At 52.2% G+C, this 16,355-nt stretch overlaps 1 protein-coding gene across 1 annotated transcript in view; it reads left to right on the top strand.

Annotated features, from left to right (window-relative positions):
• Positions 1-8,906, top strand: part of SLC9A1 (solute carrier family 9 member A1) — a 48,986-nt gene extending 40,080 nt beyond the window's left edge. The window contains exons 5-13 of the mRNA XM_081055774.1: positions 205-422; positions 1,391-1,593; positions 3,148-3,237; positions 3,685-3,755; positions 3,875-4,048; positions 4,299-4,413; positions 4,568-4,669; positions 6,409-6,481; positions 7,100-8,906. Coding sequence (XP_080911900.1) covers positions 205-422; positions 1,391-1,593; positions 3,148-3,237; positions 3,685-3,755; positions 3,875-4,048; positions 4,299-4,413; positions 4,568-4,669; positions 6,409-6,481; positions 7,100-7,431 — 1,378 coding nt within the window. The 3' untranslated portion in view covers positions 7,432-8,906. The remainder of the gene's footprint in view (positions 1-204; positions 423-1,390; positions 1,594-3,147; positions 3,238-3,684; positions 3,756-3,874; positions 4,049-4,298; positions 4,414-4,567; positions 4,670-6,408; positions 6,482-7,099) is intronic.
• The last annotated feature ends 7,449 nt before the right edge of the window (positions 8,907-16,355 follow it).

Here is a 16,355-nt window from a genome sequence, read left to right on the forward strand (position 1 = left end):
GGGTAGGCGACTTTATTTCCCCAAGTCTCAGATTCCTCATCTGAAAAATGTAAGAATATGTCTGTCTGTAGGGCTGAGTGAGCGGACTGAGAGAGCGGGTGTGGAAAGCCCGTAGAGGAGCTGGCAGCCTCCCTGGCAGCAGAGGGGCTCTGGGAAGGTGCAGCTCGACTCTGAACCCCGAACTCCCCTCTTCCCTGACCCCAGACTCATTGCCTCGGGAGTGGTGATGCGCCCCTATGTGGAGGCCAACATCTCTCACAAGTCCCACACGACCATCAAGTATTTCCTGAAGATGTGGAGCAGCGTCAGCGAGACCCTCATCTTCATCTTCCTCGGCGTCTCCACCGTGGCTGGTTCTCACCACTGGAACTGGACCTTTGTCATCAGCACCCTGCTCTTCTGCCTCATCGCCCGAGTGCTGGGTGAGGTCCTGGGCCTGAGGGATGTGTGGGGGGGGGGGCGGTGGCACTGCAGAGGGGCTGGGGTTCGCCCCTGGCTGCTCCCAGCACAACACAGCTGCATAGCAGGGGCTTCCCCCACTCCTCTCCGCAATACTGAGGCCGTGCTGGGCCTTACAGGGAGAGAAGCCACTCTGGTGAGTCTGGGATCTCTGGGGAGACAGTCCCAGTGTGTCAGAGTGGAGGGGCCTCTGCAACGCTCTAGCCCAGGCCTGTGCGTGTTCTCTGCATTCTCACAGATGCACTGGCACGGATGACTTTAGCACTTGCAAAGGCAAAGCTCTGTGCAGCTCCTCCAATCCTAACTGCCATCCAGGGCTGCACATGGGACCAGGCTCGGATCCTTGGGTTCTGCTTACCCTTTCCAGACACACCTCACCTCAGTGACTATGTCCCTTCCCCACTCTGGAGCTCTCTCACCTCCTCTCTGAGATTAGGTCTGTGTGCCCGAGCCTGACTGGGCGTCATATTTACTTGGTCCACTGTTTTAAGACCGCTTTATTCCTGGGCCTTGTCCTTCCGAGATTCCAGTTCTGTGGGTTGAGGTTAGACCCAGACCAATGCATGTCTTAGTAACTTTTTATTACGGAAAATTTCAAACACAGAGACAAGCAACCCCATGTTCCCGTCATATTTAATAGATATCAACTTGTGGCCAATACTGTATCATCGCTTTTCCCATCATCCTCTCAGCCTTTGGCCACTGGAGGCCTCTGCGATGCCTCTAAAATGCATCCAGGTTGGGGGCTCCCTTAGCATCCACTTAGCTCTTAGACTAAAGGATTCAGAGCACCCTGGGCTGAGGGACCCAGGAAATGAGTGAGCAGGGTGGGCTTACCAGTGGAGGCTTCCTCCAGACAGAGAAGTTGCTGGTGCAGAAGCCAGGAGGGGCTGCAGACAGCCTGATCCTTCTTCTCGCCCCTCCCTGGCAGGCGTGCTGGGCCTGACCTGGTTCATCAACAAGTTCCGCATCGTGAAGCTGACCCCCAAGGACCAGTTCATCATCGCCTACGGGGGCCTGCGAGGGGCCATCGCCTTCTCCTTGGGCTACCTCCTGGACAAGAAGCACTTCCCCATGTGTGACCTGTTCCTCACTGCCATCATCACCGTCATCTTTTTCACCGTCTTTGTGCAGGTGCTGGACAGGGTGGAACAGCCCTGCCTGGGGACCCTGACTCTGCCAATGGAAAGAGGAAGCACATGACCCAAGAAGGGGCCATGGGTTCTAGTTTTTTATCCACCAATAGCTTGCTGTGCAGCCTTGGGCAAGCCACTCCCCCTTTCTGGGCCTCAGTTTCCTCACTTGTTAAGGGGGAATTGTGATAATGAGTCATTGCAAAGTGGCCAATTGGAATATAAAATTGCCAGAATGCTGTCTAACTTGGGAACCCAGCTAGCAGGAAGAGAAATGGGTACAGTCAGTAGGCCCACGATGCTCATTGTAGGGCTTTAGGGAAGTGATTTAATTTCTCAGGGTCTCAGTTTATGCATCTGTAAAATGGGAATAAAATAGCACAACATGGGGGAACTGGGAAGGTCACTGAGCTGGGCAGTAGCAAGTCTGGTTCTGCTGCTGTCTGAGAATGACCATGCTCCCGTCTCTGGGTCTCAGTTCCCCATCTGGGAAGTGAAGGGACTGGACTAAATCGCAAAGAATCCATCCAGCCTGCTGATCAGTGATTTCTGTACATTTGAATGACCCACGCTTAGCTGAGAGCCCACCACCACCCGCCCTGAGACCTCAAGGAAGCTCAGCCTGGGGTGGTGTAAATCCCACCTTACCTGAGCTGTGACCTTGGGCAAGTGAGAAACACTCTGTCAGTACCTCTGTTTCTCTACCATCCCCTCCATCTTTCCTTGACACTAATCCTGGAAAGCCCTAGATGGGAAACGTCATTGCCTTCCCAGGAGAAAGACATGTAGAGGAAACCTCTTGGGGTTGGACTTATTTCCTATCGTTTAAGAGGAGAGGAGGCTGCCTCTTTGTCCTCTTGACCTGCTTTCATCTTCAAAAATATTTTATCATCTTGACTTTGCAATTGTATATGCTAATGGTTTACCAAGTCCATTTTCAATGAAGGCATCATTGAGGTAGGGATCTCCCTACTTGGGCTCGAATCCAACTCTATTACTGTGAGACCTTAGAAAGTTACTTAAGCTCTCTGAGCCTCAGTTTCCTCATCTTTAAAATGGGGACAATGAAAAGACCTACTCATATGGTCGTTGTGGGTATTAAAGAGCTAATACTAGTAAAACACAACTGGCTCGCACATGGCAAGTGTGCAGTTAAATTGGCTGTTGGTGCTATTACTAGGTGCTCCTTGGTCACAGTCCTGTGAGGGAAGCAGAGCACAGGTGGTTCTCCCCATTAGCCAGGCTTTACTTCCCTGGGTTGCAGAATGCATCTGGTGGAGCCCACATTTGACCCAGGCCCTCTGACCCCTGGCCCAAGCTAGGTGACCTGTGTGTGAGTCATTCTGCTGGATGGGCTGTCAGACTTCTGACTGCCTTCAGGAAAAAGGAGGCTTTGAGGACCTGCCTGTGTAGAAGTACTGGCATGAAGGTTGAAAGATGAGGGTCCTCAGAGCAGAAGGCATCGCGGCCTCAGGGGCCCTGGGGAAAGGTGGGAGGCTTTGTGGCCTCCCTGCCGGGGTAGACCTGGAGGGCCTGACACTCACCTGCCCCTCAGGGAATGACCATTCGGCCCTTGGTAGACCTGTTGGCTGTGAAGAAAAAGCAAGAAACGAAGCGCTCCATCAATGAGGAGATCCATACACAGGTACTGGAAGCTGGGCCCTCAATTGCAGGAGAAGGCTTGGGGAGCAGCTAGGCCTCGCCAGCCCCTCCTCCCTTATCCCAGTGCCCGATAGTCCTTAAGCCTCTTGAAGTCAGCAGGTCTCATCATAGGAAGGTGTGGTATGAGCAGCTGGGAACCTGAGGAGGGGATATCATGCCATCTCTGCCTCTAGTATATACCTGTCCCAGGCATCAGGCACAGGTGGGTTCAGAGAAGGGGGTTCAGCCATGCCCCAGTGGCAGAGGGCTTGAGGTGCCACTGATATTCAGTTTGAGTGGGGTATGGGCGCCATCTCCTGGCTGCTCGCGAATCTACAGGGCTGGGCTGAGCAGAGCCACACTAGTTTTGAATGTGGGGGGGCCTATTCAGAAGTCTTGGTAGGGAAGGAGCCCAGTAGTGAGGCTTGACCTGGCCCTGGGCCCGTTTCAGTTCCTGGACCACCTTCTGACAGGCATCGAGGACATCTGTGGCCACTACGGCCACCACCACTGGAAGGACAAGTAGGTGGCAGGCCTGGCGGGCAGGTGGGCAGGGAGGGGCAGGTAAGGGTCTCCCGGGGCCTGGGTGTCTCCCCACCCCTAGGGGCTGGCTCCATCCATCTCCTCTCTTCTTCCACCAGGCTCAACCGGTTTAATAAGAAGTATGTGAAGAAGTGTCTGATAGCCGGCGAGCGTTCCAAGGAGCCCCAGCTCATCGCTTTCTACCACAAGATGGAGATGAAGCAGGCTATCGAGCTGGTGGAAAGTGGTGGCATGGGCAAGATCCCCTCTGCTGTCTCCACCGTCTCCATGCAGTGAGTGCTAATAATCACCTGACTGCTTCTGCACCCACACTAACCCCTCGACACCACCCTGGAGCAGGCCACCCCCTGGAGAGGGGGGTGACAGCTGGCAAGCGAGCTGCAGGGCCGCACTGAGGACCTGAGGCTTAGCCCCCCCCCTCCCTGGAACCGTCCCCCGGGTGACCTCCTTCTGACCCAGTCCAGCAGGCTCCAGGGTCACAGGAAGTTTCTTGAGGATCTAACCTGTGCCATGTTGTTCCAGAAACATCCATCCCAAGTCCTTGCCTGCAGACCGCATCCTACCAGCACTCTCCAAGGACAAGGAAGAGGAGATCCGCAAAATCCTGAGGAACAACTTGCAGAAGACCAGGCAGCGGGTGAGGGGCTGATCCCTGCTTGGGCCCCTACAGTAGAGGAGCCCCGTGTCTCCCTGTCTGCTCCGGCCTCTCCGCACACATGCCCAGAGTTGCCCTGGCCTCTCCGGGCTCAGCTTCCAGGGCCTGCCCGGCCTGACATCTCTTCTTCCCACAGCTGCGGTCTTACAATAGACACACGCTAGTGGCAGATCCTTACGAGGAGGCCTGGAACCAGATGCTGCTCCGGAGACAGAAGGCCCGACAGCTGGAGCAGAAGGTGTGTCCGGGGCCGGGGTGGCTCCTTTCTCGGGGACTCTGGGTTCCTCCTCATCCCACACTCCCCACCAAGCCCGTTGGAAGGCAGAGCACTCTGATCTGGGTTTTTTGGGGCCTCCTCTACCTGTTGTCAAGGCTGATACCCAAGGCAGGTTCCAGAAAGCCTTCTCTACCTCCTCCCCATTAGGCTCAGTGAAGAGCCCAGGCCCCTCATCACATCCTCAGGCTTCTGTGCTAGAAGAGTCTCCATGTGCTCTAGCCCTTCATTTTGTTGTGAGAAAACTAAGGCCCAGGGGGAAAGACAGCTGTCCAAAAGCACAAAGAAAGGCACACATTTGTTCAGGAAACATTTGTTGAGTGGTCCCGACGTGCTAAGCAGCAGCTTAGCCTCTGAATTCTTGGATGAGTCAGCCCAGTTCCTCCCTTACGAGCTGCTCACGCTTTGGCCCATGCAGGGCAGGAGGTGCCGGGGGCCCTGAGCACCCCAAACAGGACGGGGTCAGGGCAAACTTAGGAGCCAGAGTCAGGGTGAGGGGAGTGTGGGCAGAGGAAGGTTCAGGAAGAAAGAAGAACATGTGCCTAAGTTCCCAATCACAGAAAGTGGCCCATTCTAGATTTAGAAGCAGCTGGTAACCACAAGATGGCCTCAGGGTTTGAAAATTAATTTGGGGAAGGTATTCTATAATGTTGTAAAGATTTTGTTGGGTATCCGATGGACATGCGTCCTATTTGGGAGACCACCTCAGGGATACTGTAGATGCCTGATCATGGCATTGTACACCAGAAGCTAAACATTAATGAATGCCAACTATAATTTTATATATATAATGTGATGGTTCAGTGTGAGGTCGGAGGGATAGTGGATGGGGGGAGGGGGGTTCACAGTGTGAGGGATATAAATGATGAACGTCTAAGTATTACCTTGTTTTGTACACCTGAAACTAATAAATAAATTAATTAATTAAAAAAAAAAAAAAAAAGAAAGTGGCCCATTCTAGAAACTGAGAGTGCTCAGCTTTCAAGGAAGCTTGTGAATAATGGTGTAAGGGTTTGGGCTTTATTCTACAGGCACGGAGAGCTATGGAGGGTTCTCGGTAAGGGAGTGACATGGAAAGGGGTGGACGTGGCCCAGATAAGGGTAGTGACAGGGGGAGATAGAAAGGAGTAGGGAGATTCAAGGGACATGTAGGAGGTAGAACCAGCAAGACTTGGTCACCAGTTTGAGGTGGGGCTAAGGGAGGAGAAAAAGAAGCTGGGTAATGTCTAGCCTTCTGCTTTGGGTAGCTGGGAGTGGTGGCGGTGACAGGAGACACCAGGAAGGAACAAAGATGTGAGGGAAGATGAGGAACTGAGTTCAGTTTCGACATGTTGCATTAAGATACCTGGGGGTCATCCAGGAAGGAACTCCTGATGACCCAGGTGTCCACTCCTGACTTGACTGTATGGGTCCGTACGTCAGGGGCAGGTGTAGAGTAGAGCTAGGGCCTGGGGCAGTGCCACTGGGGCCAGGAGGGCAGCGCAGGAGTGTTCAGGGATGCCCAGGAGGTTGCATAGCTTGAGGGGAGACTGAGTTAAGCCCTCAGGAACCCCTGAAGTGCCAGCATGGCTCAGGCAGGTGAAGAGCTTAGTGAGGAACTGCCAAGAGGGAGCGAGCGCCCCGAATACGCCTCTGGCCACCAGTCTTGGGTGCCACCCAGAGGGGCGGCCCAAGCTCACAGCTCTCTGCTCTTTCTCCTTCAGATCAACAACTACCTGACAGTGCCAGCCCACAAGCTGGACTCACCCACCATGTCTCGGGCCCGCATTGGCTCAGGTAAGGCAGGGCACAGGCTGCCTGGTGAGGGGCCTCGCCGTTGGGCGCTCGGTGCCACTGACTCCTGAAGATGAGGCTCCACCAGGAAGGGCCTCAGAGAGTCAGTGGGGAGCACAGGCTCCTTCCTCCCAAGTCATGAGCTCCTCCTCCCTCAGGTGGAGTTGGGGGAATGGCCCTGCCATCCTCCCCAGGAACAGATGCTCCACGTGGGCTGACGCTAAGGACTGAAGGGAGCTGGGTGCCTGGCAGGGAGACAGGAGGGGTCTGCACCGTCGGGGTCTCCAACCCATGGGGGGCACGAGGGCAGGCCTTCTCTCAGGCCCGGGCCCCTGGGACAGTGGTGCTCAGGAAAGAGCCCTAATGCTTGGTCTGAGGAGCAGCACCCGCTGGAGGCCCTACTGTGGGGAGAGGAACAGTCCTATCTTTGAGACCCCAGCCTGAGAGAAGAGAAAATCTGATGAGGGTTCCTAAAGACCCCCAGAGTAATTCCGAAACATCCCCGGATCGCTGCCCTCTCAGGGAGGTTCAGGGGGAGTTGCTGGCACGGGCTGAGGTGGGACGCGTGCTGGGCAGAGTTCAGGGGCAGAAGCCAACTGGTGCTTTGCTCTTGGCCCCCAGACCCGCTGGCCTATGAGCCGAAGGCTGACTTGCCTGTTATCACCATCGACCCAGCGTCACCACAGTCGCCCGAGTCTGTGGACCTGGTGAATGAGGAGCTGAAGGGCAAGGTCCTCGGGCTGAACCGGGACCCCAGGGTGGCTGAGGATGAAGACGATGACCGGGGCATTATGATACGGACCAAGGAGCCCTCCTCCCCAGGCACTGATGATGTCTTCACCCCTGGGCCAAGTGACAGCCCCAGTTCCCAGAGGATACAGCGCTGCCTCAGTGACCCAGGCCCCCACCCTGAGCCTGGGGAGGGGGAGCCTTTCATCCCCAAGGGGCAATAACACTGGGGCCAATGGGCGGTGCCTGTCCTACCACAGACTCTCCCACCAGAGCAGGGGCTGCTGGGAGCTGGGAGGTGCTCCCCTCCTCCATCATGACCTGGATCGCTCCTCCCCCCACTGCATGGCAGCTGGGCCCACAGCCCCACCGCACGGCTTCCCCCTGCCTCCTGGGAAGCACCCACCCTCCCACCAGAACTGCCTTCCCAGTCCCTTTGTCAAAGCTGCTGGGCTGTGAGGCAGACTCTTCCCTGTCCAGGCTCTCTCCTGTTCCCGGGGGGGGGCCTCTGAGTTTCCCAGACCTCAGAGGCCCCCCTACGCCATCATCCTCCTCATTCAAACCAATCTTAGTTTCTAACCAAAGAGCCTCTGGCCCAGCCTTGATCTTGGCCTAGGCCAGGACCTCCATTAAACGGAGAAGACCAGGGGGAGCAGGCATCTGAGGGAGGGAGGGATCAGTGACCCATGGTAGGCCCACCCTCCTGCCAGCTCTGGCACCCTGGCCAGTCACACCTACCTGTCCTTACTCAGCTGCAGGTTGAGGGCATCTCTGCGTCCCTGAGCTTCTCTGTATGGAGCTGGAGCGCTTTGGACAGTGATGTGACTCAGCTTTCCAAACTGCTGTAGCAGGGACCAAGGGGCCCTCTGGGGGCTGCTGTCAAGGGAGGAACTGTCAGGCTCCAGAAAGTGCCGCCTTTTTATGTTTTGTTTGTTCACTCTTCCATGTATGACCTATTTGCACAGAGGCCATTCCTGTTTTTAAAACATTTTGAAAAGCCCTGGCTGAATGAAGCTCTGGCCCTCCCTGCTCCAGAGAATTACCCTCTTCATCTGGCTAACACTCCCCCAAATTGGTCCTTTGCCTCCTGGGCTCCTAACTGTGGCCCCAAGGCTCTGATTCCCAACCCCAATCATTGTTCTAACTCATAGATGCTGGACCTCCCGGTCCCTCTTTGCTCTTGGGCCTGACCCTCGGTTCCTGCTGGCCTGTTCTTTCTCGCATCACCCCCTCCCCCCGTTGGCCCCAGGAACCTTTCTCTTCTGTGCACCACACCCAGCTTGTGGAAGCCCAGTCCTCAGGAGAGAAGGCTCCCCTGAGCGTCTCCCTCCAGGCCAGGGCTGATTGGTGGGCAGAGTCCTGGGCTCCCAGAGGCCTTTGCTCGCAGGCACATGCTCCTACCCCCACTGCCACAATGGCCAGGTGCAGGTCTATTGGTGCCTGTCCTTCCCCCTAGTACTCCCTCCCCCAGGATCGTGCAATAGTCAGAGTCCCTCTTCCCAGTGTGCTGGGAAGGCAGTGGGTGCTCATCTGTCCGCCCTCCTTTCCATGCAAGTGCGGTTTGGGGCAGGAGTCACCGTGCAAGGGTAATGTGGACAACCATGTTCACAGCCACCACAGCTGCTGCTGCTCTGCCGCCCGTACAGAAGAAACCGAATCTTTTTCATATTCTAATAAATCCGTGTGAGTTTTTAATAGAGTTGAAGGCTACTTCCTGGGCACCAGGGACTTTGGGGAGGAAGGTGGCCTGGAGACCGGAAGGACTTGGCTCGATGACTGGCAAAGAGAAAGGCTTAATCCGCGTCAGCTGCTGCCGTGGTTATGACTGTGGACCAGGCACTGGGGATACAGCTGTGAGCAAAGCGAGACGCTGTCTGCCTGCAGGTGCCTTCACCCTCTGGGGAAGAACCACATGGACCAAACATACATTCAGACCAGGAAAAACCCAATGTGTTTGTGAATGACAGTGAAAGGTGGGGTGGGGAGGGGATGGCCAGGAGCACTTTCCTAGGAGATCTCCTAGGAGAGGACTAGAGAATGAGCTGAGGTTAACCAGGTGAAGAAGGTTGCAGAGTTGCCAAATACTCGAATTGGGAGCTTCAGAGCTAACCCCCTGGGATCTGAGAAAAGACTCGTGTGGCTTGGTCAGAGTCACAGGAGGGAGGCAGAGATGGGGCCTTGCAGTCCACGGTTAAGATTTTGGTTTGTACTAAGGGCAGTGGAAAGGTTCTCACCTGTAAAGTAGGGCCAGTAACTCCTGGATGAAATGGGCTCAGCACCATGCAGGAACTTAGTTCAGCCGAAGTTGGATCCCTGCATTTCCAGGCGCTGACCACCAGAGGGCAGTGGGGCCTTGGCTGTCCAGGAAAGTATCTCTTGCCCAGCCTGGGACCTGTGTACAGAGCTGTTTGACTCTGAAGTGGTCAGTGCCAAAAGGACCATCGGGAGGGACCACACCATCCACTTCTGTATGAGTCAGTATCCCAACAAGAAATGGATGGTACGTTCAAAGGGATATTGACGAGCCTTCAACTAAGTGATTCTTTACAGAGGTGTGAGAAGGGTTAGGGGAACCTACCAGGGATGGGACCCAGGGGGCTCACACTAGGGAAGCCATTACAACCCCTAGACCTGAAGGGCAAGAGGAGGGAGCTGTTACCATGGGAGGGGGCTGCCCTGCCTGAACCGCAGCCATGGGGAACAACAGCCCCTGCCAGGCAGGGACCCAGGGGGTACATATTCTAATCTGGATCCTGCTAGAGCCTCCCCTTGGCCAAAGCGGGCTGTAAGCCAGAAGGAAAGCCACCTGAGTGACTTCACTGAGTTCAGTCCACACAGGTCAGCTTTCCAGTAAATGGAGCCAGGGGAGAGTGGATTTAGAGGGGAGATAGGATATCCGGGCAGGGCCATTCCTTTTGCCCGCCCCCCAACTGCTCATCCTTCAGATGAAAAACTAATGTCCCTTTTGTTTAATGGTTACAGAATTTCAGTTTCAGATGACGAAAAAGGTTTGGACATAGATTGTGGTGATGGTTGCACAACGTTGTGAAGGTATTGGATGCCATTGTTTGTTCACTTTAAAATGATTCCGTTTACCTTATGTGAATTTCACCTCAACTTTTTAAAATGGAAGGGGGGGAGGTCATTGCCATTAGGGTAGACAGTCTCGTCAGCCGCCACAGGCTGTCATCCTCCCCACATCCTGTCATCCGTCAGGAATAGTCACCTCAAGCCTAACTTAAAACTAGGGATCTGTCAATAAGACTGCAGAGGGAAATAAAAAAAACGGTAACCCCTCCGCCCGTGGCTGGTCACGAGGCCTAAATTAGCCATCAGGCACCCTCTCTCCACCCGTTTCCATGTTCCTCTACCAGCTGCCAGCACTTTGGCTGACTGGGTTCTTGACCTGGTGTGATGTCCCAAGCCTTTCTTCCTATGCAATTCAGATTCTTAGTGGTCTTAGATTTTGTTGGGTTTCCAAGTTTCCTGCTGACTGTCGTTGGACATGGGAGACCTGAGGCAGCCTGTAAGTCTTGGGTTCCAGACATAGCCTCCTGCCTGCCCTCCATTTTTCTTCTGGTCACCCAGTTTAGTCACCCTACCTGGTACAGTTGACCTCCTCTCTTTCTTTTGGTTAAGCAACATACAAAGCTCAAAATGATGAGTGGGAAGATCTACTTCCAGTTTAAAGGAACCACGTCTGTGTTCCCTGGAGGGAGTATTCCTCCTTTGGGTACCAAGGCCTCCAGACCGCTGAACACAACATTGAGGGGATGGAAAGCAAAAATGTCTCCAGCAGGTGATTTGGAATAATAGAGGAGACACTCTCGTCTCTACCCCCTGGTCCCTGGGCCTCTGCGTCCTGGCTGTGAGAGGGGGAGCCATATATTGGCTACTTACTTAAAGTGTGTACTGCATCCTGCCTGTTGACCACCTTACTGCCGGCTTGGTGTCTCCCAGCTGGCGCTGTAACACTGTTCAATCCAGTCCACTGCGCTAAGCGAGTCCAGTGCGTTCCATGGGTGAGACCTACAATGAAGATAGGCAACGTGCAGGATGGCATAGTGAAGAATCAGCATTCTGGAACGTTCAGAAATGATGGTGCTGGCAGAAGTATTGCAGGCAGGAAAGGCAGTCCATATCAGGAAAGCATATTTATTACCCTGAGGTAATAAATAACTGTTCCCTTCCTAAAAGACGAGGTCAGTGTAATCAACCTGCCAATAGGTGGTCCCCTTATAGCAGCGGTTCTCAAATTTTTACACTCTTAAACATTACAAAGCATTTTTATTTATGTGGGTTATATCTATTTTACTGGAATAGAAATTAAAGCTTTAAAATATTAAACAAGTTAAATAAATTTAAATAATAAAAATTGTGAGAAGAGTAGCATTATTTGACATTTTTGAAAGTCACTTTAGTCTGGCTTAAATCTGCTCTAGCATTCAGTCTATTGTATGCACATCATGTAGCCTCTGGAAAATTCCACTACTCACTCATGAAAGAATGACAGTGAAAAAGACAAAGAAAGTCTACTTAAGCTCACAGAACCCCTGAAAGAATCTTGGGGATCCCCCAGAGGTTCCAGATCCCCACTTTGAGAACCAATGCCGCGGAATGATGGAAACTCAGCTTGCTCTTTGCTGCCAGCAGTTTGGGCAGGCACTTAGCAATGCCGGTTTCCACATCAGATTTGGTGAAGGACATGTGTTGAGCCTATGTGTGTCAGTTTTCTGTGGCTGCTGTACTAAATTACCACAAACTTAGTGGCTGAAAACAACTCACATTTATTTTATAGTTCTAGAGTTCAGACGCCTGAAATGAGTCTCGCAAGGCTAAAATCAAGGTGTTGGCTGGGCTGCATTTCTTTCTGGAGTCTCTAGAGAATCTGTTTGCCCTGCCTTTTCCTGCTTCTAGAGGCTGCCTGCATCCCTTGGCTTTCACCCTCCTTCCATCTTCAAAGCCAGTCATGGCCGGTGGAGTCTTTCTCACATCCCACCACTCACACTGGCTCTGCCTCCGGCTTCCACATCTGAAGACTCTTGTGATTATTATAATACAGTGGTCCCAACCAGATAATTCAGGGTCATCTCTCTATTTTTAAGGTCAGCTGGTTAGCAACCTTAATTCTCTCTGTTAACCTTGATTCACTCTTTGCCTATAAAAATATATTCACAGTTCCAAGGATTGGGACATGGACATCTGTGGGAGGTCATTACTCTGCCTACCACTCTCAACAGCCCCTGTCCCTGCCACCATGGCCACATTGTATGTGGGCCCAGTGAGCAATAACCAGAGTAGCTGGGGAAAGAAGTTGACATCTATAGAATGGGTCACCTTGTTCCACCTGATTATTGAGAGCCTCCTTCACAATGGATGCATTCTTGTGGATTAGAAATAGTTTCCCCACCTGCGCCCATTTCAAGCAGTCCATCCATATAGCTCTCCCTTGGACCAATCTTGGTATTTTCAAGTCCCTGCCCAGCCAGCCAACTTGTTAACCACTGCTTATGAATCAGAGTAGATTTGTACCTCAGGTTCTCTCTCCTTCCAGGCAAAGTGAACAATCAGTATAAGCAGAAGTACTGCCCACTGAGAGGATAGACTTTCATCGGTCTTTTAGAGACACCCTGAGTGTGGCTTTAATGCCACAGTTGTCCATTTGTGGCTGGTGCTAACACACCGCGCAGACTCACTTGGAAGTCCTGTCTGCTTTTGCCTCCATGGTGACTGGTCATAGCAACTTCCCCAACTGTGGGTTGAGAGAGAAGCAGTGAAGCAATAAGAGCAGGTACCATCAGAATTTGAGCCACCTGTTTATGCAATTCCCTTGTGCCTTCTTGACTTGCTCAGACCTCATGTATACTCTTTAATAACAGAATGCTAACATGCATGTCCAATTTTATGATTACATAGATCAGATAATATCCAGTTCTTGTTGCATGGGTTACTTGGTGTCCCACAGTAAGGCATTCAGCCTCTACCACCTCCAGCTGTGAGCCAGGAGCTGTTTTTAAATGGAGACTAGTTATTGGCAGAAGAGGGCATGAATTAATCCAAAACCCTAAGGGTCTGTACCTCTACTGCCACTCTCCTATTGGAGCTTGTCCATAACAGCACCTTTTTCTGCCATAGTCACTTCCAAGTCATAAAGCTCATGTGACAGGGCAGCTTGCTCTGCAGTCTGGACCTGCTGCAGAGTCTTACGTTAACTGCAGGCCTCATTCAAAGCTTGTACTCTTGTGGGTTTTCCAGTTAATGGGCAGAACGGCACAGCCAAATGTAGTACATGTTGCCTCAAAAATCCAGAGTCCCATCAAACATTTTGTCTCTTTCTTTGTAGTGGGCAAAATAAGTTCAGCAATTATCTCTCCTTTTGGAGGAGATACCCTGACATGCCCCAGACCACTGGATACTCTAGAAAGTTCACTAACATGACATGCCTCTGAATTTTTGTGGGATTTATCACACTTCCTTTGGCATACATATGCTCTACTAAGAATCTAAAGTGTTTGCAATATCCTGCTCACTGGGCGCAACTGCCATAATGTCATCGATATAATGGCACAGCATAATGTTTTGAACTATATCAAGATGATCAGTGTCCCTTTAGGCTATATGATGACAGAAATCAGGAGACTAGATAAAGCCCTGAGGTAGTAGAGTGAAGACATACTGCTGTCGCTGACAAACTATTTCTGATGATCTTTACTTAGTGGAATAGAAAAGAAAGATGTACATCAGGCCAAAAGTCATGTTCATTTGTTCCAGTAAAAATGTCTAGAACCACAACTACAATTGGCATCACACCTAACGAACTTCGCAGTAATCTACAGTCATTCTCCAAGACCCGCCTGGTTTTTGCACCAGCCAAATAGGTGAGTTAAATGGAGTCTTGATAGGAATGACCACCTCTGTATATTTTGGATCTCTGAGGGTGGCACTAAGTTCTGAGTTTCCCTTAGGGAGGTGGTGTTGCTTTTGGTTCGCTGTTTTGACAGTGATGGAGTTGCAGGTCAGGGTCTTCCATTTGGCCCTAATTGCTCTCATTCCATGAGTCAGGAAATCAGCGAGGGGATTCTGCTATTTAATTTACAGGCACAGGAGGGTCTGTGGTCCCATTGGATCTACTTGGGCTAAGAACAGATTGAAAGTCTTGAACTTGCCAGTCAATGCAAGGGGGGATATTCAGAAAGCCCCTGGGGCGACTCTGAAGGGATCTTTGAGCTGTGTAGGCACAGGGCAGATATGGCAGAGGACCACGCCTGGGCCCCGCCTGTCAGGATCCCGGGGTTGCAGAGCCAGTGAAAAGAACAACCCCACCAAGTCTCTTATGCTAATGGAAGGGCACTGGTTCAGAAGGAATGGGACCCCCAGACATGGGATGAGGACATTTGGGTGGAACTAAGAAACCCCAACACCCCCTGAATCTTCCTTGTTGGTGAAGACAGCACCCCCTGCCCTCGGCCTAAGGAAACAGCCTTTCCTACCATAAAAATCTTCCGGTGACTTCGCTTTGAACAGCGGTCTTACAGGGGTGCTCATCACCTCTCATCGCCTCCAGGCCTATGAGAATTATATCCCAGTGTGACTCAGTCAAGGCTTTCAATCATGTGTGTGTGTGTGTGTGTGTGTGTGTGTTTCCTAGGGCAATCAGATGTAGTGGCAGAAGGCCACTCCAGTCTTTGTAATCACTACTGTCACCATAGTGACAAAGGGCCATAGGCACTTACTTGTTCTCCCAATATCTTACCACAACCAGTCATAGAGTCAGTAACTGTGATGCCGCTACATGCCACAGATTACCATTGTCCATTACCCCCTGTCAAGGAGGCTGTCCACTCTCTAATCAAGATGTGTGAGCAACCCAATCCCTGATCCAGAATCCCATCGGAGGGTCTGTTTCCCAGGGCTATTCTGGTACCAATTATTGTAGCAGTCAGGGCCCTGGATGGAAACAGATGGCACACTTAATGAGGTCATCGAAAAGGGTTTGATGAAAGGACTACTACAAAGTGTTGGGCAGAGTTAAAGGAGCCAAGAAAAGCTGGTGAAGCAGCAGCAGGAAGCTTTTACCACCCAGGGAGCAAGGGAAGGTCCTGGAACTTGGTGAGAGCTGCAGCCTTGGGAAAGGTCAGCCTCTGTTGACCAGAGCAGAATGGAGAAAGGTGAAGAGTAGGCCTATAGTGGCAAATGGAGAACATCTGACACGATGTCCCATTTTGCAGATAAGGAAACTAAGGCTTAGCTGCCCCCATGCAATTCTGCAAATAGACCCAGAGCCCGTGCACACAAGTGTGTGTGTGTTCACGTGTGTGTGCATGTGTTTGTGTGTGTGTGTTGGTGTGGAGAGAGGGAAACACAGAGCCCTGTCCTGGAAGAAATGGCAGGCTGCTGGGACAGACACACACTCAGCCTCATCTCCTCGTCTGTAACAGGGATTCCTAATTTCTGCCCACAGTATCTAAGTAAAAGGATCATGTGAGAGATAGAAAAGCAATTTTCCATCAAGGAACATTTTTTTTGAGGTCTCACTGTGTGCTGCATTCTGTGATCAGGGAAAGGGTAGGGTTTGGGGGCGGGGACACTTGTGGAGAGTTGAAAACCACCTCCTTAGCCCCCAGGGCTAAGGGACTTCAGGAAGGAGGACCATGGGAATTGAACCCAGCAGCTGGAGTCCCTGAGTTCAAGATGGAAGGTCTGGTGGCTGCAGAAAGAAAGGAGGCAGCCTTGGTCATGCATCTGGAGCTGTTCCTCCTTCCATTCCAGAGGAGCCCCTGAAACTATCTGCATTGTGGCAGGCGGAAGGGAGCTCAAAGGTGGCTCTGAAACCGGGTGGCAGGTGGTCAGGAAACTGTTGTAATTTGGTCTGAGTCTGCTTAATGGATGTGTGCCCCGACGTCCACCACACTCACTGTTTCGGCAGGCCAGCAGCCCCAGGTCCACTGGCCAGCTTGCCAGCCCTGCCAGCCAGCCCTCCAAGCTCCCCTTTCCCTCGTCTGGTTCTACGTTGCCGTAGTGTCTGAATTTGAGCATAAACAGTGTGGTGTTAGATATGTGTTAGTGTAAGCTCTGTTCCAGGGACAGACAGTTGCTCCGATCGGGAATTCACACTGAGAAGGGGAGAGGGTGTAGGTTATCAGCCGTC

The sequence above is a fragment of the Rhinolophus hipposideros genome (assembly GCF_964194185.1).
Source record: "Rhinolophus hipposideros genome assembly, chromosome: 8".
NCBI lineage: Eukaryota > Metazoa > Chordata > Mammalia > Chiroptera > Rhinolophidae > Rhinolophus > Rhinolophus hipposideros.